Source organism: Myotis nattereri (genome assembly GCF_964212035.1).
Source record: "Myotis nattereri genome assembly, chromosome: 8".
NCBI classification, from domain to species: domain Eukaryota; kingdom Metazoa; phylum Chordata; class Mammalia; order Chiroptera; family Vespertilionidae; genus Myotis; species Myotis nattereri.
Window position 1 is genome coordinate 33,899,839 of NC_138083.1, and position 23,817 is coordinate 33,923,655.

At 41.6% G+C, this 23,817-nt stretch overlaps 1 protein-coding gene across 2 annotated transcripts in view; it reads left to right on the forward strand.

Moving 5' to 3' along the window:
* The window catches only part of TPX2 (TPX2 microtubule nucleation factor), a 61,108-nt gene extending 40,067 nt beyond the window's left edge, over positions 1-21,041 (forward strand). For both annotated transcript variants that reach the window (XM_081098020.1, XM_081098021.1), the window contains 8 exons: positions 1,510-1,651; positions 2,284-2,500; positions 11,187-11,279; positions 13,329-13,505; positions 14,087-14,233; positions 16,555-16,666; positions 17,329-17,510; positions 19,920-21,041. In XM_081098020.1, coding sequence (XP_080954146.1) covers positions 1,510-1,651; positions 2,284-2,500; positions 11,187-11,279; positions 13,329-13,505; positions 14,087-14,233; positions 16,555-16,666; positions 17,329-17,510; positions 19,920-20,030 — 1,181 coding nt within the window. In that variant the 3' untranslated portion in view covers positions 20,031-21,041. The remainder of the gene's footprint in view (positions 1-1,509; positions 1,652-2,283; positions 2,501-11,186; positions 11,280-13,328; positions 13,506-14,086; positions 14,234-16,554; positions 16,667-17,328; positions 17,511-19,919) is intronic.
* The last annotated feature ends 2,776 nt before the right edge of the window (positions 21,042-23,817 follow it).

Below are 23,817 nucleotides of genomic sequence, written 5' to 3' on the forward strand. Positions count from 1 at the left end.
GTACTTTGTTGGGTGTTGAGGGTATAGAAGTGAACAAAATGTACGTGGTGCTACTCAACGTCAGGTTCTAATTCAGTGAGAGAGATGAACAAATAGATCACTACAAATTATTCTCAATGCTATGAAAATGAAAGGAGATGTCAGAGTTAAAAGATGTGGAAGATAGGTAGAGTGTGCCTGCGTACTAAGAAGTTCCTGGCAGAGAAGTTGAAAATAGAGGAGAAAAAGAAGATAACCAATGGATAAATCCCTGCACAGGCAGGTAGAGGAGGAGTACTATCATAGCTCTCGTTCTTTGAAAGGAGGATGGAAGAGTGAGAAGAATGAGTGCAAATGCTGGTGGGTGTATAGATTTGGTGGTGAACAAATGAGAGAATTCTAATCTAATAGTTTCTATTTTTTATGAAAATAATTTCTATAAGAAGGAAGGTAAAAAAAGTTTAAAAATAGTGGTATAAAATAGTGCAGTGTATAAAGCTAGCATTATGGATAAAGCAGAATCTGGTCATTTTGCCTTTGAAGGTCTCAGTTTTTTCTGCCCTTACATAGGCATTGTGTAGTGCTGTGTCAGGTAGCCAGACAAGCTTAATACTGCTCATTTGTCAGATTTTATATTAATGAAAATAATAATTTTTTTTTATCCTAATGGAAATTTAAATATTAAACATGACTTTTCAAATAATATATGACTTTTAGACTTGGATATGTCCTGCTCTTATAATCTCAGTACTGACAAATTACAGAAAGTAATTTTTATTTAAAACTTTTTACAGTGATAGCTAAATAATGGTTATGTATATACTTGAAGCCTGGCTTCTTTATAAAAGAAATATATTTGGTTTCTACCTTCTTATCTTATGTGATAAGTTCTAAATTAGAGAACTCATTCTACATAATAAAACTGACATGGTTGCCCCTGACCCAGCAAATCAGTATTTTCTATGAGTAGTAACAACGGTCTTTTTTAAATTTTTATTTTTATTGAATTTATTGGGGGAACATTGGGTGATGGTCTTAATATTGATGCTTTGACATAGTTTACTTTGTCCATTTAACTTTCTGTGCGAGGTAGTCTTGATACTTCGATATAGATGCTTTTAGGGAGTTTATAAAATTGGGAATTGTTACTTGGTCTTTAGAAAGGCCTTATTTTTAAAGTGGGAATAAGTAAAAATCTTACTTGTCAATTACAAGCAAAATAGTTGGCATTGCCAATAGAAAGGCAGTATAGCCTGTGCAGTGATAAGGAATTCATCAGACATGGGTGGTTTTTAAGTTCAGAAGACAATAGAGTTTACCAAAAGTTTGCCTTCATCAATCATACTCCTCAGTAAAGAGTGATAGGGAGGAAGGGGCTGCATATTTGTCAGGTTGCCTAATGTGAACTGAGCTGAATATGGAGGGCCAACCACTCTGGTTGGGCCTCTCTGGGTTGCCAAGATGAGGTAGCACCTACAGGTAAATGGGGTCTTGAGGAGCCAGGTGAATGTCTCTGATCTCGGTTTACAGCTCTGTTACCCACCAAATCTACTGTGGCCAAGATTGTCACAGAACCACAGACTCCTGTGTTGCAAACCAAACAGCGCACAAGGCCTGTGACCTGCAAAAGTGCAGCGGATCTGGAGGCCGAGGAGCTCGAGAAACTGCAGCAGTAAGTACCACTGGCAGTATTTGAGGAAGAGTTTAAGAAACCGCCTGCTCTCTTTTCAGTTCTATAAGGGGACAGTTGCTATTTTTCATGCCATGGGAATTTACAGCATTTGAGTTACCAGCTCTGTAGGCTGTGTCCCTGCCTCTATGATTAGTCCTGAAAGTGGGAATATGGAGATGCCCTGGAGTGTAAACTGATAAAAAGCTAATGCAGAGGTTGGAGTGGGAGAACTTAGTTATGATTTCAGTTAGGGAGTGTCCTCTGAGGTTAGTTTAGGTAGATCCTACTCTTTCATGGCTACCCAAGGGATTGTTCATGGGAGGAAACTGGAACTTAATATGGTTAGCACTGGATTTGTCTCCTGTATCCTCTTTCCATTTCTTTTGTACTTTTGAGAAGGGGGAGCTTCCCCTGTGAAGAGAAACCCCAATCATTAAAGTGGTGGGAATGTTAGGATTTTCTTATTCTTTGCTCTAGAGGTAGAAATAATGGCTATGGAGAGAAATTTTGCTCTGCATGATGGCTAAGCTTAATGATTATTGTTTTTCTGTTTGGCCTACTTTGTTGTTTATGTATTTTTTTTTAATTATTAAAATTTTTGGGGGGATGGCATTTAAATTCTCACCTTACAGATATAAATTCAAAGCAAGGGAACTGGATCCCAGAATTCTGGAAGGTGGGCCCATCTTGCCCAAGAAACCGCCTGTGAAGCCACCCACTCAGCCTGTTGGCTTTGATTTAGAAATTGAGAAAAGAATCCAGGAGCGAGAGTCAAAGAGGAAATCGGAGGATGAGCACTTCGAATTCCATTCCAGACCTTGCCCGACGAAGATCCTGGAAGATGTTGTGGTAAGAATGGTTGAGGCCCTGCATGCTGACAAAATTGTCCTGCTTATGACCAAATATCTACCCACGTATACATATTTGAATATATACTATGATCAGGGCATCATATTAGGAGTTGTAGGTGATAAAGAGACATATCAGAGGTAGATTTTGTTCTCAGGAAACTTAAAGTCCGATAAGGGAGACAGCATATGTGTAAGTAATATAAAATGAGACAGAAGCGTTCTCCGAGAGATGGCAGTTAGAAGAATTATAGGAATTCAATGGAGATAATGATTTCTCCTAGGTGAAAGGTTCAGGGAATGATTTTGGGAGGAAGAAGCATTTGACTTCATCCTTGACAATATTGAGTAACAGTCATCCTCATCATGTTGTCACTGTTGTAGTAGCTGACACTCAGTATGTGCCAGGCACTGCCCTAAGCCTTTTTCGTATATTAAGCCATTCATGTTGACCATGGCCCCTCCAGGTGGTTTAGTCTAGTTATCTTTAGTTTGAGATGAGGCAGTTGAGGCCCAGAGAGGTTGAGTAGCATTCCTAGGACACTCAGTAAACAGTGGAGCAAGGATAATAATTCAGGCACTCTGGCTCCAGAGTCTGTGATCCTAAACTGTCATTATATTGCTTCTCCATTACAAGGTAGAATTTGTACTTACAGAAATGCAAATGAACTCACGAGGCATTCCAGGCAGTGGGGGTGACAAAAAAAGCCTGAAGGTAGAAAACGGGACAGCTACTGGAAACTTGGTGGGTCAGTTAAGCTGGAAAAAGGAAGTCTATATATTAAGAGGAGCAACTGGAAACTAGATGTGAAAAGTGGGTTACTTTATTTTGATGGTGGGGAAGAGATGCCACAGTCCAAGAATAAGTAATGGAGGTCAGCACCGGCTGAAGTGCAAAGATGGGTTTTAGATGAATTTCCGTGCAGGTGAAGAAGCACCCTCTTCCCTTGGTTTGGACCTACTTATGTTCAGGTGCTAAACATTGTTCCCCTGTCCTCTTTCTTGTTTACCCTTTAGCATCACCGTGGTTTCAAGTGAAACTGTTCACCAGTGTTTATTACCTTCCACTTTTGTTTATTCTGTTTCTTAGTACTAAGTCAGAAGCAATTTGAAGTTATATTTTCCAGGCTTTAAAAAGCATGATAATGCTTAGAAATGGTTCTTCCCCTCTTCCTACGCGATGTCTTTCAGTTGAGAACTTTCTGCATGAGACCTCTTTTCTACTCACAGTGGTTGTTATTTTTTTCCTTTTCCTTTTTTTGGTATGATGCACATCTATACTATCTATACTAATAAAAGGGTAATATGCTAATTAGACCAGGAGACTTTCTGGACGTCCTTTCGGACAAAGCCATGGTGGTGGGGCCAAGGCAGAGGCAGTTAGGGGTGATCAGGCCGGCAGGGGAGGGCAGTTGGGGGCAAGCAGGCTGGCGGGGGGGCTGGGGGGGCGCAGCAGTTAGGGGTAATCGGGCCAGCAGGCAGAGTGGTTAAGGGCGAGCAGGCAGGCAGGCAGGCAGGTGAGTGGTTAGGAGCCAGCTGTCCCAGATTTCGAGAGGGATGTCCGACTGCTGATTTAGGTCCGATCCCGCAGGGATTGGCAGTCGGACATCCCCCGAGGGGTCCTAGATTGGAGAGGGTGCAGGCCGGGCTGAGGGACACCCTTCCTCACCGCGCCCGCCCCCCCCCCCCCCGCACAAATTTTGTGCACCACTAGTTTACTACAATGTCAAACTCTGTCACAAACTTTATTTTACTTTTAAATAATTCTTTATTGTTGAAAGTATTATATATGTCCTCTTTTTCCCTCATTGACCCTCTCCAGCCTGCCCCCAGCCTTCACCACCTCTTGTCTGTGTTCATGAGTTATGCATATATGCATACAAGGTCTTTGGTTGATTACCTCCCACCCTCCCCGCCTTCCCTCTGAGATTCCACTCTTTTCCATGCTTCCATGTCTCTGGATCCACTCCATTCATCAGTTTATTTTGTTACTTAGATTCCACATATGAGTGAGATCATGTGCTACTTCTCTTTCTCTGACTGACTTATTTCACTTAGCATGACACTCTCCAGGTCCTCTAAAGGGTAAGAGATTTTTCTTTTTTTACTGTTGCATAGTATTCCATGGTATAAATCTACCACAACTTTTTTATCTACCCATCTGCTGATGGGCACTTGGGCTGTTTCCAGATCTTAGCTACTGTAAATTGTGCTGCTATGAACATAGGGGTGCACACATTCTTTCTGATTGGTGTTTTGGGTTTCTTAGGATATATTCCTAGGAGTGGGATCACTGGGTGAAATGGCAGTTTCATATTTAATTTTTTGAGGAAACTCCATACTGTTTTTCATAATGGCTGCACCAGTCTGCATTCCCACCAGCAGTGTTTCACAACCTTTAAAGAAAACTTTCCAACCCGAGGACTAGTCTGTAAGAGCTGTGCCACCGTGGTCATAACTGCTGAGCAAACAGTGTTCTGACTAGAGCGGGGGATGCGGATTTACATGCAGACTGCAGAATCTTAGCGCCGGGTGGGCTGGCTCGGTGCTTCATTCACACATAGAAAACTGGGGCCTAGAGGAGAAGACGGCTTTCCCAGGGCTTCTGTCACCCTCGTTTGTTACCCTGCTCCTCATACATCGTCTCCTAGGCTCCTGGCTTCCCCTGCCACAGGTTTGTTGTTTGTTTGTTTTGTTTTTAAATATATTTTATTGATTTTCCACAGAGAGGAAGGGATAGAGAGTTAGAAACATCGATGAGAGAGAAACATCGATCAGCTGCCTCCTGCACATCTCCTACTGGGGATGCGCCCGCAACCCAGGTACATGCCCTTGACCGGAATCGAACCTGGGACCTTTCAGTCCGCAGGCCGAAGCTCTATCCACTGAGCCAAACCGGTTTCGGCAAGTTTTTGTTTTTTTATTTAATTCATATACTACCCTTTCAATTTTTGCTATATCCTTATATCTCATACACTAGTGTTGACTTTATATATTCTTAAAATCAACTCATTTTTAAAAAGAATACATTTTATTGATTTTTACAGAGAGAAAGGGAGAGGGATAGAGTTAGAAACATTAATGAGAGAGAAACATCAACCAGCTGCCTCCTGCACATCCCTACTGGGGATGTACTTGCAACCAAGGTATATGCCCTTGACTGGAATCAAACCTGGGACCCTTCAGTCAGCAGGCCAACGCTCTATCCACTAAACCAAGCCAGTTAGGGCAAAATCAACTCATTTTTAAAGTGATTTTAAAGGAAACATTTAAATCATCATGTAAGTGGAAAACCAGTACTTTTTGCCATGAATAGCAATAGTAGCTACTAATATACAGCTTATTATGAGCCATGTTTTATTCTAAACTCTTTATATAATACTTAATTCTCATAATAACTGTATGTGGTAAACATTATTGGTAGTATTATCCATCCATTTTATGGTTAGGAAATATAGAGGTTAAATAACTTGCCCTAGATAATAAACTAGTCAATGCCCGAGCTAAGATATAAATCTAGGTAGTATGGTTCCAGGGTCCATACTCTTGGAGCATCTATATACATAAAACCCTAAGGCAGTGATTCTCAACCTGTGGGTCACGATCCCTTTGGGGGTCAAACGACCCTTTCACAGGGGTCACCTAAGATTATCGGAAAACACATATATAATTACATATTGTTTTTGTGATTAGTCACTATGCTTTAATTATGTTCAATTTGTAACAATGAAATTGGGGGTCACCACAGCATGAGGAACTGTATTAAAGGGTCTCGGCATTAGGAAGGTTGAGAACCACTGCCCTAAGGGATCAGGTGACCGGCTGGTCGCTATGACGCGCACTGACCACCAGGGGGCAGAACACAGGAGCTGCCCCCTGGTGGTCAGTGCGCTCCCACAGTGGGAGCACCACTCAGCTGACTGTTGGGTTCCAGAAGCCGGGCTCATGGATGGTGAGCGCAGCTGTGGCGGCGCGAGCTTCTCGTGCCTTTGTGCAGCACTACCAAGAGGCAGCGGCAGTGGCTGGTGGGGGCGGGGGGAGGGGGGCGGGATAAGCAGAGCAGCAGGCCTGGGCTTGGGCTCCTCCCCCGCCACCTGCCGATTTGCGCACTCTACATCCCTCGGGGGATGTCGGACTGCCGGTTTTGGGCCAAAACCGGCAGTCCGACATCCCCCGAGGGGTCCCGGATTGCAAGATGGTGCAGGCCAGGCTGAGGGACCCCACCAGTACACGAATCCGTGCACTGAGCCTCTTGTTCTTGAATAAAATAGAAGGTTCTTAAGGAAAATATGTAATTATTAAAAATTAAAAAATGACTATATCCCATCTAACATCCTCTTCCATATCACCAGTCATACCTGAACTCCACTTTTGGAAACATTGATTTAGGAAATTGGTTTGGCAGTTTGTTGTGCTTTGGAGATAACTCGGGAGAAGTGCTAATTGGAGGAGGTTGACTAGAGTTCATTAGGAGTTAGTTGAGATCTTAGAGTAGTGTTGTACCAGGTTATGCCTTGTTGAGAATTCTGGATAAACAAATCAGCAAAGCACTAGGTTAAGCAAGTATGCAACTGAATTGAAGTGCTATGCTGCAGGAAAGTGTTTGCCAAATCCAGCTAGTTCTCAGAATCCTCTGGGGATCTTATTACGTAAACAGATTCCTGGGCCCCACCCCTGGAGCTTTTTATTTGTTAGGTGCAGCAAAGATTAGAGCCCAGTGAAGAATTTAGTGTCTGACACACTAAAGCAGTCACATTGTTAATAGTAATAACTGTTTTATTGTATGCATACATTGTACTGAGTGTTTTTTTCCTGAGTGTTTTATGTCGATTATCTTATTTCTCATAACTCTTTAAGAGGTAGGTTCCATTTTTTAGGTGAGGAAAGAGACACTAAGAGGTGTCTAGTATGCAGAACCAGGATTTGAACGGTCATATTTTTAAAAAATATATATATATATTTATTGATTTCAGAGAGGAAGCGAAAGGGAGAGAGATAGAAACATCAATGATGAGAGAGAATCATTAATTGGCTGCCTCCTGCACACCCCCTATTGGGGATCGAGCTCACAACCTGGGCATGCGCCTTTACCAGGAATTGAACTGTGACCTCCTGGTTCATAGGTCAACTGAGCCACACCGGCTGGACTGAACTGTCATCTTCTTAAGCACTGTCATCCTGCCCCACATGCTGTTATCATTGTTAATTTTGGCAAACACAGTTTTTGAGTTTGATGCTAGCTGTTTTCAGCTCTCTAAATTTCCAGTGACTTCACTTTAACTGATGGTTTCTAGAGAAGCAAAGCATAGGGAGATGTTAGATGTATTCTCTTTCACTCTTCTTTGCTTTTTAGAAAGGGAAGCTCTGGAAGAGGAATGTGGCTTGCCGGTTTTTGGAAGTTGTTAGCAGAACTGAGATTAGGTCTCTTAATTCTAGTCTTGGACTTTTATGATAGCACAAAAGAGCCTGCCTTCCAGAGCCCAAATGCATCTTGTCTGTCTGCCACCATTGTTCCCCATTCATGTCCTCTGGGTGCTTAAGCTGCACCTCTGTCTCCTTATGGTATTTCTCAGGCGCTCCCGCCTATGGTTGATAGGTGGCAAGGAGACAGCGGGCTTGGGCAGCAGTGGGCCATGAGGCAGAGATGAAATAACGGCTCTTGGGAGAGAGGTGGAGTGATGAAAGCCTTGAGCTCCAGGGTGTGAAATGTGAACTTGGTGCCGACATCTAGTGGGAGAGCTGGGGCACCACAGAGGTGGATATAGTGTCAGTGAGGCCAGTGAGTAATTTTAGCAGTGATATTTTAGGGATGACTTGGGGAGACCAGCACAATTTCACCCCTACCCCCTCTTATCCCTGAAATAACATTGCTTCACAGTAATTTCCTAACTGCTCTGGGACAGGCCTGAGATCTTGTCCTAGGGGCTTGGGGGGCATATCCTGCCTTACAGAGACATGCTTACCCCCATTATACTTTAGCTGCATTCCTGCTAGGTTTCTTTATAGTACATGTGAAAACCTGGAAATAATTGATTTATTACTTTTTCATTCTCTTTCTTCCACTAGAATGTGAGTTCCCTGAGAGTAGGGGCCGTGAATATCTGTACTGTTCACTTCTGTATCCCTAGAACCTAGCATCACAGCATAGGCACTCCAATGTGGATAACTGAGTGAGTGACAGTACAAGCTGAAGTGCTCCAGCCTGTGTTTCTAGTGTGGTAGACACTGGGAATTCAGAGATGGAATGTGAAACAGCCCTGGTCCTGATAGCTTTCAGTCTGGCTGGTAGAGCAGATTGACATGTAAACAAATTAATCAACCTTGTGTTCATTGAACAATTACTTATGTAGGTTCCTTGGAGAATGCAATTGGCGACCTCCCTGCCCTTAAGGAATTTATAACTAAAAAAACTTAAAATGGCAAAACAAGAAGCCTTTGTTTCTAAAAACCCAGTTTTCTTTTCTTTATTTCTGATTGAGCCCCCAGTTGGCTTTGATTGCAGTGGAGAATGGGGTGTGGGTAGATGGTTGCTGCGAAGTTGATTTTCATAAATCACCTTTCCCTCTCTCCCAACAAATTATGAGGATTGATCCCATTGGTAAACATCTCTTTCATGGCTGACTTGTTAGAGGTTTCCATTGCTTTTCTTTTACAATGCATGTATCTCTGGTGGGTGGATTCAGAGAGAGGGGGAAAATAGGAAAAGAGACATTATTTTAGAACGAAATGAGTCCTCAGATATTTATTTCCAATACTTTGTTTAATGAAAAGAAAACAAATAATCTGAGGTCTGAGGCTATGTGATGCACCTAAGGTTACAGCAGTTGGAATCAGAGTTGGGTGAAAACAGATTTCTGGCTCCTTGTTCAGTGTTCTTATTCCCATATGTCATAAGTGTGTTTAGGCAAGAGGCTGGTGTTCACATGTCCAGGATGTTGTACAACAACAGATTTTGTTGTTTATGGTAAGCATTATTTGAAAATCCCATTTCATGGACTTTTGTCACTCAGATACATTGGATTTCACTGTGCTGGAGATCTTGACTTTATTTAGGAAACATAAGAACCTTCACATCAGAATGAGCATTCCCCTTGTAGTGGTCACCATAGGAGGGTATACATTTTTTCCAATGATTGATACTGTGCAAAACATTTTGGAAAAGCCACTTGTCTTAGATCCTGTGGCACAGTCTTTTGGATCTCTTCAGGGATGGCAAATCTTCATATTTCAAAGATTAATTTGCTTTTAGAAGCTGGTGTAAAGTTATTTGGAACTAGAACTTCAGAGTAGTCCAAGATAATAGGTCTGGAAGCAGTTTTGTTTAATTAAAAGTAAAGATTGAGTTCTACCTTGCTTGGTCCCAAAATTGGCTTTGAAAACCACTCAAGAAAGATATTCCAAAGATGTGTTGAGCAGTTGCAGCATTGTTGGAATTAAGGAGAAGTCTCTCAAGATGTAAATTTGAGTCCAGGTTATAAATTCTGTTATTCTTACTATATTCATTCAACAAACATTTGCTGAATGTTTGGCTTTATACTTGCCAAGGTTAGGGATTGATGAAATGCAAGTCCCCACTCATGGAGCACTCATAGGCTCACACAAGCAGATGAACATCTATATAAACAAGTGCAATGAAGTTCTGTATGTACTGTGATAGAGCTCTACACAGGGAGAGAGTGCGTCAGTTCTGTAGGTTCTGGGAGTTTGAGTATCTTGAAAGGCTTTATGAAGAAGAGATGCTTCTGTGGAGGTTTGAAAAGAAGGGTTAAGTACTTCAAAGCGGCTGAGAGAGAGTGCACAAGGAAAGACACTGAGGTGAGAACCAGTGTTAATTTTGGCAGTTGCCAGTAGTTCATTCATGAGTAGGAGGGTCAAGAGATAAGACTGGAGAGTCAGGCAGGGTATCAGATTATAAAGCACCTTGTACTTCATGCCAGGGCATTTGTTATACTGTTGTAGGTAAACAGTAAGAGGGAGCCATTAAAGAGTTTTAAGTCAGGAAGTAATATATCAGATGTGTTTTGAAAAATAATTCTGACTATATACAGAGGATGGATTGGAGGAATGAGATGAGCTGAAAAGCCTCTTAGAAAGCTGGTGAATGGTATAGGCAATTGATGATGTGGCCTGTGGTAAGGCAGTGAAGAGTTAGAGAGGAGGCAGAGTAGAGAGCTGATGGGCAACATTAGCATGTGAGAGGATTTTTTTTAATTGATCTGGTTATACATTTCGTTCAAAACAACAGCCCAAGAGCTAACATTTTGTAGTTAGTATTAATTGCCAGATTTGTGATAGAGTATAAGTGCTTATAAAAATGAACATTTTTAAAAATTTTGTTTTTGAGGGATTGGGGTATAGAAAGGAAGAGACACATCAAAACATTGGCATTAGTTTGTTTTCTGTTGTCAGTAGTATTTTTCATAAATTCAAAAGTAAGATTTTGATGAATTCTGTTTTTACTGAATATACAACTCAAACTAGGTCCTTATTGCCTCTCTTCTATTGTGATATTCCACCTTTGGAGTGCTACTGCAGATCCTTTGTCTTAGTTGGGTAAATAACGACATACTGAAACACTAGCTTTTTTTTGATTCCTGGTTTTGTGAATTTCCCTTTAAGACAAGGATTTAATCTTAACTAGTGGAGATTGTCCTGGGATGTCTAATGGAGTTGTTTATTCCTTCCAGGGTGTTCCTGAAAAGAAACTACTTCCAATCACTGTCCCCAAATCACCGGCGTTTGCATTAAAGAACAGAATCCGAATGCCCATCAACGATGAGGTGATTCCCTGGGATGGGGATTCCTTCTTCCTTCTGCATCATCAATCTAAGCATTACTCTTTCTTAAAGCTTAATGGAACTCAAAGGCAGTCATTCTTGTCCGGAGTTGTCTTTAACAGTGGGCATAAACATTTGATCATCTCTTTTGCTCCTCCAAGAGCAAAGTAATTGGTGTGAATTTTCTGGCTTGCAGTGGTAATTCTTTGCAACTTATTGGAGGCCTGTCCATTTGTATAACATTGACAGTTAGCCTACCATTGTTACATGGATTAAAAGTTGCTGATCCCTGTCCTCTATTTTGCCTGAGTTGTTGTCACCATTCACTGAGGGACTTTTTAAAAATTTATTTATTTATTTATTTATTTTTAGAGAGAGAGAGTGATTGTTCCACTTATTTATGCATTCATTGGTTGCTTTTTGTATGTGCCCTGACCGGAGAGTGGACCTGCAACCTTGGTGTATTGGGACCGACACTCTAACCTACTGAGTTACCCTGTCAGAGCACTGAGGGACTTTAAAATTCACACCAGGCCTAGGGATTGGGGTATAGAAAGGAAGAGAAACACCAGGCTGTTAACATTCACCCTGTCCTATCTCCATTAATCCAAGGGTTGCAAAGGTGACTGTGTGATGATGGATCATGAAACTGGAATACATAAACTGTCATTGATCAGGCTAGTTTCCTGTTACATCTTCATCCTATATAATAAAAGCCTAATATGCAAATCGACCAAATGGCTGAACGACCGGTTGCTATGATATGCACTGACCACCAGGGGGCAGATTCTCAACGCAGGAACTGCCCCCAGGTGGTTAGTGTGCTCCCACAGGGGGCGTGCCACTCAGCCAGAAGCCAGGCTCACGGCTGATGAGTGCAGTGGCAGTGGTGGGAGCCTCTCCCTCCTCTGCTGCAGGTGGGTGGTAAGAAGCAAGGGGTCCCAGACTTCAAGAGCCCCGGACTGTGAGAGGGATGTCTGACTTCCAGCTTAAGCTGGCATGCGGACATCCCCCGAGGGGTCCTGGACTACAAGAGGGTGCAGGCCAGGCTGAGGGACAACCTCTTCCCCCTAACCCCCTTCCAGTGCACGAATCTTGTGCACAGGGCCTCTAGTTTTATTAGAGGCATGGGTAGGGTCCCTAGGTCTGGCCTGGCAATCAGGGCCATTTGGGGCCTTCCAGCTGCTGGCTGGGGCCTTCCTTCGTTCCACGCAGCCCCCTGGTGGTCAGCGCACGCCATAGTGAGCGATTGAACTCCTGGTCTCCCGGTCGAACTCCCGAGGGGACGCTTTGCATATTAGCCTTTTTTTTTTTTTTTAAATATATTTTATTGACTTTTTACAGAGAGGAAGGGAGAGAGATAGAGAGTTGAGGAACATCGATCAGCTGCCTCCTGCACATCTCCCACTGGGGATGTGCCCGCAACCCAGGTACATGCCCTTGACCGGAATCGAACCCGGGACCCTTCAGTCCGCAGGCCGACGCTCTATCCACTGAGCCAAACCGGTTTCGGCTGCATATTAGCCTTTTATATATATAGATATCCAGAGATGGGGTAAGTTCATAGCAGATCTCAAGCATAAGCCATTTTATGTGAGTTCATTTGAAACTAAAATACACAGTAATCTTACGTTACCAGTTTGAACCCAAACAACTTACTTGGTCCTATTCTGGGTTTGACGACTCATTAACTCCCAGTCACATGTTTTAGTGGAGTCTAGATGGAGGGTGGGTCAAAGAGGAGGCCAAGGTGTGTGTGTCTTCTGTTCTTCATTTTATTCACACTGATTGATCTCATTAGTTTTTACAGCCTTCCTGTGAAAGACTTTACATCTTTACGAGTAATTGTGTTAGACCTTTATCAAATACTTTCACATTGGTCTCACCCCAGTGAGTTGGTAGGTAACTTTGCTACATAGGAAACTAAGACACCTAAGAGGTTGAGTGACTTGCCTTAATTAATGACTTCTGTCATATAATGTCTTCCGACTCTCCATTCTGAGGAGGTAAGAGTGAGCAGTCTTGTTTTTAAACTGCATATTTTTCTTGTAGGAAGAGGAACCAGTAGTGATAAGAAGAGCTCAACCTCGGGCACATTTGGGGGTACCTTTTAAGCCCCAAATCCCAGAGGCAAAGACTGTGGAAATATGCCCTTTCTCATTTGATTCTCGAGACAAAGAACGCCAGTTACAGAAGGAGAAGAAAATAAAAGAACTGCAGAAAATGGAGGTAGGTGTTTTCATTTCTGTAAGTAGCTTAACACTATTCTTTGATCCCTCAAAGATAATCTTTGATGTTGCATTTTTATAAAAATCACTGACTTCCTTTGATCTCTTCATGACAACCTTATGAAGTATAAAAAGGGCAAGTAATTTTAATAAGCTTTCTGGCTCAAGGGTGTTAAGTGACTTGCCCATGATTATGTTCCCATTGCAGGCAATACCAGTATTGGGAGGAAAACCTGGGTTCCTTTTAAGCCCATTACTCTTTATTTTTTTTAATATGTTTTTATTGATTTTAGGAAGAAGGAGAGAGAGCGATAGAAACATCAATGATGAGAGAGAATCATTGATTAGCTGCCTCCTGCGCACCCCCTTCTGGGGATCAAGCCTGCAACCTGGGCATGTGCTCTTGACCAGAACTGAACCCGGGACTCTTCAGTCCACAGACTGACGCTCTGTCCGCTGAGCCAAACCAGCTGGGGCCCTTTTCTCTTTTTTAGATTTAGATTCATCCAAATATTCTGGTGTAGCTATTGCTTTCTGGCTAGAAAGGCCTTGTCTTAAATCTCATGTTTTCTTTTATATCAGGTGCCCAAGTTCAAGGCACATCTTTTGCCTGATTTTGACACTGTTAACCTGCCAGAGAAGAAGGTGAAGAGTGTAACCCAGACTGAGCCTTTCTGCTTGGAGACTGACAAAAGAGGTGCTTTAAAGGCACAGACTTGGAAGCACCAGGTGAGGGGTTGGGACAGCAGCTAATATGTAAATGGTTGTTTGTTGGTTTGTTAGAACGGGTAGGCCCACTACATTGAAATTCATCTCAGAACTAACACACTGAATTATTTCAGAGTCTCTGCTCTAAATTGGGTCAGCAAACTTTTTCTATTAAAAAAAAAAAAAAAGATTGTAAATACATATTTTAGGTTTTGTAGGCTGTATACGATCTGTCATATAGTGTGTGTGTGTGTGTGTGTATTTTAATTCTTTAAAATTGTAGAAACCATTCTTAGCTCAAAGAGGTTGTAAGCTGGCTGAAGTTTGCTGATCCTGGCTCTAAGTGCTCATCTGGGGAATGTGAGAACTGATAGGCTTTCTTTGCATCTGGAGTTTCTTTATATATTAGACTTGTTTATTACACGTTCACTCATTTCTGTGGGTGCTTTGATAAGAAATAGAATAGTGAGAATAGATTCTCAATAGGGTGTGCTGTTTTGTCAGCATAGTGTGCTCTTTGCTCTTTATAGATGACAGATAGTTAAAAACAATCAACTGGTTGTTGGCTGGTTTAGTTGGAATCTAATTCTGCCCTATCTGGAAAAAATTTTTCCCTGAATCCCTGAGTTTGTTGGTATTTTTATATTGTCACTTATCTTACACTCTGTCCAAAAGGAGCTCTGGACTAATTTTTTATAGGAAGTCACCCTTCTTGAAACCCAAGAAATGTGACTGCTAACCTGACTGAGTGAGCGTAGGCCTCTTGTTGTTGTTATATTCTAGGAAAACTTGAGACTGTTGCTTTGAAAGTACTAGTGAATCTCTCTTTCAAGGTCCGTGACATAGAATGTCTGTGGGGTTATTTTCCATAATAAAAATTTTTTTCAAGTTTTTCAGACATATACAAAGTAGAATAGTATAATGAACTTGCATTAACCTGTAACCTGGTGCTATAGTGATCAAAACATAGAAAATCTTACTTTATCTATGCTTCTATCTACTTATCTCTACACTGGATACTGTTACCTACACAGGGTTACTTAGAAGCAAATCCTCATCTCATTTCTTTTTAAAAAAAATATATCTTATTGATTTTTTACAGAGAGGAAGGAAGAGGGATAGAGAGTTAGAAACATCGATGAGAGAGAAACATCGATCAGCTGCCTCCTGCACACTCCCTACTGGGGATGTGCCCAAAACCAAGGTACATGCCCTTGACCAGAATCGAACCTGGGACCTTTCAGTCTACAGGCCGATGCTCTATCCACTGAGCCAAACTGGTTAGGGCCCATCTCATCTCATTTCGTCCAAAATACTTCAGTGTGTAACTTTAAAATATAAGGATTAAAAAAATATAATCACAATATTATTGTAGTAAAACATTAACAGTAATTACTTAATAATGACAGGTAGTCAGCATTTATATACCTTCAGATCTCATAGTTTTTTTCAAGCAGTTGAATCGCTCAAATCAAGATTCAAATAAGGTCCACATATTACAGTTGTTTAATAAATCCAAATCCCTTTCAATCTATAGGCTTCTCTACTTGCATTTTATTTGTTGAATAAACTGGATTATTTGTCTTACTGGTTTTCCATAATCTGGATTTTGGTCATTGCATTCTGTGGCGTTGCTTAATATGTTTTTCTGTCTCCTGTGTTTCCTGTTGATGAGTAGTTATATTAAGAGACTTGATTAAACTCTGCTTAGGTTTTTTTTTTTTTTTTTTGAGGGGGCTTGGGAGGGAGAATACTTTACAGATGATCACATCTGAGGCTATATAATGTCTGTTTTGGGGGTAGGTGTTAAGATAAGGTCTTAAAATTACAATTGATCCTTGAACAACACTAGTTTGAACTGCACAGGTCCATTTATGCATGGATTTTGTCAATAAGTACTGTGAATGTATTTTCTCTTCTTTATTTTCTTAATAACATTTTCTCTAGCTTAATTGTAAGAATACAGTATTTAATATATATAACATACAAAATATGTGTTAATTTACTATTTGTGTTATTGGTAAGGTTTTCAGTCGAGAGTAGGCTATTATAGTAAGTACATTTGGGAGGAGTCAAAAGTTATATGAGGTTTTCAACTGTGTGGAGTGTTGGTGCCCTAATCTCCATATTTTTCAAGGGTCAAATGTATCATAAAGATACTTTCTAATTCTCAGTGGGTTTAGATGTTGTCATTCTGATCTACTCATTGTAAAGGGGGTTTTAATTGGGGTTTAGATGAAATCATTTGCTGTCTTTATTGATGAAACAGTTAGAAACACTAGTACTTGAGTCATGGAGGTGGTAGTCATGGCACGTTATCTGACAGGCTTTCTTTCTAATAGCTGGAAGAAGAACTGAAACAGCAGAAAGAAGCAACTTGCTTCAAGGCTCGTCCAAACACTGTCATCTTCCAGGAGCCCTTTGTTCCCAAGAAAGAGAAAAAATCCATGACTGGTAGTATTATATGTATTCTTGGGGGATTGGGGCAACATCGTCAGTCTTCCCAGGGGCATTGCCTGGGACTCAGTTGTGTCCGTATAATGCTGTGGCAACCAGAAGCATTTGTCTGTAGAGGATCTAGTTTTTTCTCTCCTTGACCCAGACTTTTGCCTTTGTTGAACCCAGCAGCTATGTTGAGTTTCAGAATATGTTGGGGCCAGATTCATAGAGCAAGATCCTGGGCAGAGGCAGCTGGCATTTCAGTAATAGTTATAGGCTTTGCCCACCTAAAGAGTACCAGGAAGTGAGGGAGGGATAGCCAGGACCTCTTTCTGGAGTTCACCCTGAAGCAAGCCTTAATTACAAAACATTTGCTTCCTTAAGCACTGGGTAGGTTGTCAGATAATTGGGATTCTTCTACATCTATCTGTCTTAAAGTCACAATGTGGTTTTAAGCAAGCTACTTCACCTATGTGGGTCGTGCTTTTCTCCTAATTAGTTGATTTTCAGGGGCCCTTCCATGTTTTAAACTTCTAAGACTCCAACTTTCAGTAAGGCTTCCTTAGTGCTTAGCCGTTCTATTGACATGCATGTCTGTGCCTCTTGCTGGCTCTATGGGGGCCAGGTTTATGCAAGTCCTGCTTGTGTGCCAATATTCTCTCTGTTTCTGTACTCAGAGAGCCTTTCACTAGTTCAAGAACCTTTTCAGCTGGCCACTGAGAAGAGAGCCAAAGAGCGGCAAGAGATGGAGAAGAAAATGGCTGAGGCAGAAGCCCAGAGAGTCCAGAAGCTGGAGGAAGTGAGGCAGCAGGAGGAAGAGCAGCAGAAGGAGGAGCTGGCCAGGCTACGGAAAGAACTGGTAACGGGGCAGCAGGAGTGCTGACTAACCCATGATTGTCTCTGCTTTGTTTTCTCTGTACCTTGTCTTGTTTCAGAAAGAACCTGCGGTGGCTACAAGGACACGTCAAAGACAGGGGAAGCGGGAAACCACACAAATCAAGGGTGATGACAAAGTGGAGATGTGAATGAGGCTTAAGATCTGTACATTGTGATCCATGTATCTGCTAATTTGAGTCATAATTTTGGCCCTTTTTAGGAGCCAACCTGCCAGTTACATAACTCACAATGTTCATGTGATAAAAGCAAGCTACTTGTTAAACAATACATTTATCCTTAGTATTGCACTCAGATTCTTCCAGGGGTCTTCATAAGGAGGAAATCATGGCATAACTGTTCACAGTGATCATTAGCTTATTTTTATTATTTAAGGCTTAAGAGAACCAATGTATTTTACAATTAGACAAGAATACATAATTAGGGAAAGACTTGAGAATTGGGCAGTAACTCTATTTTCATTTTCCTCTTAATGCTTGACTCAAATTCCTTGGAGTTACAGTGCATATCGGTTCACATGAACCTCTGTGCTAACACTAGCATAATGATTTAAATATTAGTTACCCAAAAAGAAAGCTTAATTCACATTTAGGACCCTTTCACTAGAAGGGCAGCAAGTCACATTAACTGCATCAGTGAGGAAGAAGACAGTTTTAGCTGAAGCTTCATACGATTAATAAAAATGACTATGGAAATACATAAATTGTTGAGGTTTTGTCTAAAAGTGCTAAGCCAACAGCTGATACAGCAGTTGGCAGAGGTGACTGTGGCTGCAGGAAGGGACTAAGCACAAACTATTAAAGGGACTAGCTTCTCAGCGAAATTCAAGCTACCATTTTCTGATTGAATGAAAAAACAATACATTCCCCACTCCAGATACACTCACAGAACCAGCCTTTCTTCCATCCTCAGGCTCTGTGATTTTTCTTCAACACTTGGTTCCTGCTGCTTCTGTTTGTCCCCATCATGGAGCTGTTTCTTACTGAGTCTCAGTGTAGGCTGAGCACGCTGTCAGTGTAGTTAGCTCTCTGTTAATCTGGCTTGATGTAGGATTGATTGTAGACGAACCATGTTAAACTCTCGGTCCACAACGAATATTTTTGCGGCCCAGCCAATATAACGGTATATAAGAAACATTTTAATAAAAATTTCGTAACTTAATTTTTACAATATCCTGTTACACATAATTATTAACACATTGTTTGCGGGTAGTTTTTATCACGTGCTAACAGGTGAGGTGGCGCGGGCCATTTTTGCAGTTGAATAGATTGATTACCGTTATACCTGGAAGTACATACATAATTCACCATTGTATGTGTTAGAGACCCACATTTTGTCCTTTGGAATTCGTATATCTGCATGTTAGCATCCCTTTAGAGCAATAAAAAAGTATAAAAATAAACGTATTTATACGTTACCCGCATTCTACCGCTAGTCTATAAAAAACGTATTAATACGTGTCCCACGCTCTACTACCAGTCAACGTAAAACGTATAAATACGTTTCCCGCATACAATGTGTTAATAACGAACTACAACATTTGCTAATGACTGGTTACTATAATTGTGTTGCATTCATTTCCCTTACGCGAAGGCGCACCATTTCTCTCCACTAATACTAGCAGCAAATATTTGAGCAGCTGATTGCCACGTCATTAGTCTTGGACTAACTTGTTTGGTGTGCGCAACAGCAAATGTTTCGCTTTCAGAGAAGAAGAAAAATAGGTTTATTTGCGTTATGCTTATTAATTTGTGCAGTTATTCAGTGTCTCGTAGGTTAATGTTCAAGAAAAAATATTAATTTTTATTAAAACGTTCTATTATTTTATGTCACCAGTTACTCATTTATTTCAGCCCTTTGCATTCAGCATGTCTCTATCAAAATAAACCTACGTTTCTATGAAAATTGAAGCTTTTTTTTTTGCGGCCCACATAAGCTGAAACCTTATTTGGCTTCTGTTAGCCTTTGAGTTTGACATGATTGTTGTAGACTGCCCAGAGGATAACAGGACCAGGCATTCTTTCAGCAACCCTTCTTGGTTACTGTTTTTTGTTTGTTTTTGTCTGTGCTTTTGGCGAATATTAAGACTCAGTAAGCTTAAGGCTGTACTTTAGCCAATTCTTAACATGTATCTCTTCTCTGCTACAATTGAGTACTGCCCCATTACATCCTAGCAGTAAACACTCAAACTGGAGATAGGCCTGGCATTCTTTAGTGTAAGCTGAGGGATGTAGCAAGACATGAACAGAAACCTACTTGGACTCCAAAGCTCATGTGCTTTTCCATTATACTGTGTTGCCTCCCTGCCCCCCCCCCCCCCCCCCCCCCGCCGCCCGTCATTATCAGTGATGATTTTATTTTCCTTACTTTGCAGGTGCACAAGGCAAACCCAATACGCAAATACCAGGGTGTGGAGATCAAGTCAAGTGACCAGCCTCTGACCGTGCCTGTATCTCCCAAGTTCTCCACTCGATTCCATTGCTGAACTCAGCTGTGGGCTGCAGACACTACCTGGGAACAGGAGCTGCCTTTTCCATCAAAGCTTTCTTTGTCACAGTGGTATGGAGAGGACACATTTCTTCAGACTTTACCTACCCATGCCCGACAGAGCACACCTAACAAGTGTGGACTCTGATGTTGAGAATTGTTATCTTGCATTATGGAGGCAAATAATGAGGCTCAACTCACATATATCTCGATCAGACTCCATGTAGTTATTTCCTTTGGACCATCAGTTGACCTTTAAAATGGGTTTTAACTTCGACTAGAATTTAAAGTCTTTATATCAGCACTATGTAATTTCTATTGCCCCCCCCCCCTTTTTCTTTTCTATTTTATGTCAGAAAATAAAGATAGTTAATTACTGAGATAGGATTTGAGTCATGGCTTCAGTGAGGTACAGTCAGTATATCAGATTCCTCTTCTCTGCACAAAATGAATTTCAAGTTGAGCCCTTTGCTACAAGGGCAAAGGAAGAAGACGGTGTGGACTGCTGGTAGCCATCAGCAAGCTTTGGCAGAGCTGCTGCTATGAAGGCACATTCTTCCCTTATCGGTGCTGATAATAATGGCAATGCCGTGCTGCCCACGTTTTAAGTCCTTCAGTAACCTGGACTGGCAGAAATGTTTGTCTTCCCCTCCCTGGTTCCTTATAAGTGTCAGCTCAAGTAACCTTTTTTAAATAAATCCTTCCTTGACCTTCCCAGATAAGGATGATCACTTATTTTTTAGTGCCTCCCAAACGTTCCTTGTGTATATCTCTAGTACAGCAATTACACCACTGAGTTACTTGTACTTGTTTACAAACTAGCAGAGACACAGGTTTCTAAAATTTCCTTAGTCATCTCTGTATTTCTTGTAGCTGGCACAGTATTTGCTAGGTCCATGTTAAATAGTATGTTTTCTTTTAGACTTGACATTATTTATGAACTCTGCTCTATACCAATCATATTCTGTCCAGGCCAGTCCTAGGTACCATATTAAACCTTATTCCTTTTATTTATTCATTCAGTGAGCATTGTGTACAAACCATTATAGATTCAGTAAGATATGATTTGCAGGCCCACTAACTGATGCAAAATATGGTTCCTTTATTCACTTAGACGCATATGGTATACAGTTCCATAACTACTTATGTAGTTCATTTAACAATATTAATTTGGTACCAACTACATATAACTTGGCATTGTGCTAGTCTCTAGAAATATAGCAGAGACCAAAAATTGGATGTGAGGGCGATCTGGCTGCGACATCTGTCACCCCATTGATCGCCAGGGTTGATTCGGCTGATCTGGCTGGCTAGGCGGGTGTCCCCCTCCTCCCTCACCGATCCATGTGCGTCCCTCCCGAAGCTGCGCGCTCGGTCGAAGAGGACGACCTTCCCCCCCCCGAGGAGAGGACCGGTCTTCGGTCAAGGGTATACGAGTAGCTGCGCTCCCCTGCTAGAACCTCCAAACAAGCTCTCAAAAATAGAAGACCTTGCCTTCATGGAGCTTACCTTTTTTCGAGGGGAGACGGACAATAAGCAAGTAACTGTTCTGTCAGGTGAGAAATGTTTCCCTGACTGACTGACCACTGTGTGGAGAATAGACTAGGGCAGGGAGCGGGGCATGTGAGAAGGAAACAGGAAAGTTGAGGTTCTTGCTATAGTCGAGGTGAGAACTGATAGTGGCCCCCGGGCTTACATGGTAGCAGTGGAGGTGGTGAGAAATGGTTGTGTTCTGAATGGATTTTGAAGCTGTAACTGATAAGACTTGCTAACAGATTGGACCTGGAGAGTAAGAGAAAGGGGAGTTAAGGAGGACATGCAGGTATCAGCCCCAAACAGTTTTCCATCCCTTGTACCCAGAGAAATCCAATTCTACCCAGTCCTCATATCTCATGGATTTTCTGGGGGCTTTATTATTATTATTATCATTTTTTCTAGTCACCTCTTGCTTTGGTTTTTAACTTTTGTTCATCTCTTGATCCCCTCTCTGTCCTGTGGAGCTTTTCTCCCTACCTACACCAGCCTTTCCTTTCTAACAGTTCACTATCCTTCATATAGTCCCATCTGGTATCATTTCTGTTGTTGTCCATTTCTTGCTATTGGTTGTTTCACGGAGAATAAATCTGGCCCTCAAGTTGAGGGTTTTGGAAAGAGCATTATTGAGAATTAGGGGCCTGTGGGATCATTTTATCCCATTTACTTCATTCTGGATTACCTCCTCCAGAAACACCTTGTCAGAGTGGTAATGTGTTTCAGAAGCAAACAAATAGCTTGAAGTTGAGGCACAGATATCCATTGCCTCTTGCTTCCCAGAATTTCTCAATTTTCCAGTGGCTCTCTCTTCTCCTTAGCACTGCCTGTCTAGTATTGAGTCCTCTCTGAACTACCTCACATGACATTCATTTTTCTAGTACAGTCTCCCATTTTCCCTGAAACTTGCCACTTTGATTTTACAGAAAAATTCAGGTTCTTCATCCCTTCAGGCCATGTCCTAGAAGGAGCCTCTCAACACTCCAAAGTCACTTCAGTTTTTCTAAACAAAGATCATGTCCTCTGATAGGAATTCACTGATTTCTGAGAAATCTGGCTGTCACACTTTGCTCGACAATTTTGCAAAGTTACTAGCACCTATGCATTGTTGGAATTCCCACAATTTCTGGGACTAACTCTGTTTTCCATACTGTTTTGATTTGGTCATGGTTTCCCATTGCTAATAGTCCTGCGCTAAGTTCACACACTTAGGAGGTTATTGTTCACTCTTTAGTTGATCGATTTGCTTTTGTGTGATTGCTTTGTTGCCATCTTGACTGCTATTTTAGTTCGTACTGGTTATTTTCCACAGAGTTTGTCCCTGGAACGTGGAGTTTGAGTGGTAGGCAGGCTGCAGTCTCAGTTGCTCCATCATTTAATGGAGATGAGATCTGTACACGAGGCATTGTAATGCAAGATAAGATGTGATTGAGCCATGTGAGACAGACGAAACAAATGCTGAGGGAGATTCTTGTTGAAGGTGCGGTTGCAGGGTTTTTTGTTTTGCTTTTTGTTTTTTTTTTATTGATTTGAGAGAGAGAGAGAAACATTGATTTGTTGTTCCACTCTTTCCTTGGTTGATTCTTATATGTGCCCTGACCAGGGATTGAACCCTGACTTGGCGAATTGGGATGATGCTCTAACCAACGGAGTTACCTGGCCAGGGTGAGGTTGCAGTTCTTTTTTTTTTAAACATATTTTTATTGATTTTAGAGAGGAAGGGAGAAGGAGAGAGATTGAAACATCAACGATAAGAGAGGACCATTGATTGGCTGCCTCCTGCACGCCCCCTCCTGGGGATCAAGCCCACATCCCGAGAATGTGTCCCAACTAGGAATTGAACCATGATCTCCTGGTTCCTGGGTCGACGGCGCAATCATTGAGCCAGGCCAGGTGGGCTCTTTTTTCTTTTTAAAGTAAAAATCACAAAAGTAATACTGCCTTTGGAAATAAAACAACAATGATTATATCAAGACACGAACATCTCCTCCCCCTATTCCCATTCCCCGGGGTAACTCACAGTTAACAATCGTGTGTTCTTCCAGAAAGCTTTTTATGTCCACACAGATTTATAGGGCACTTTTCTTTTTATAACAATATGACATAGCATTCTACATTTTTATTTTTATTGTTCTTTGAAAGGCTATGCTTTCACATGGTTCAAAATTCAAAAGCTCCCAAGGTAAAGGTTCCCACTTTCTCCTCCAGCTGCTCCCTCCCCAGATTGGCGCTGCCAGGTGTGTTCCCCTGCGGAG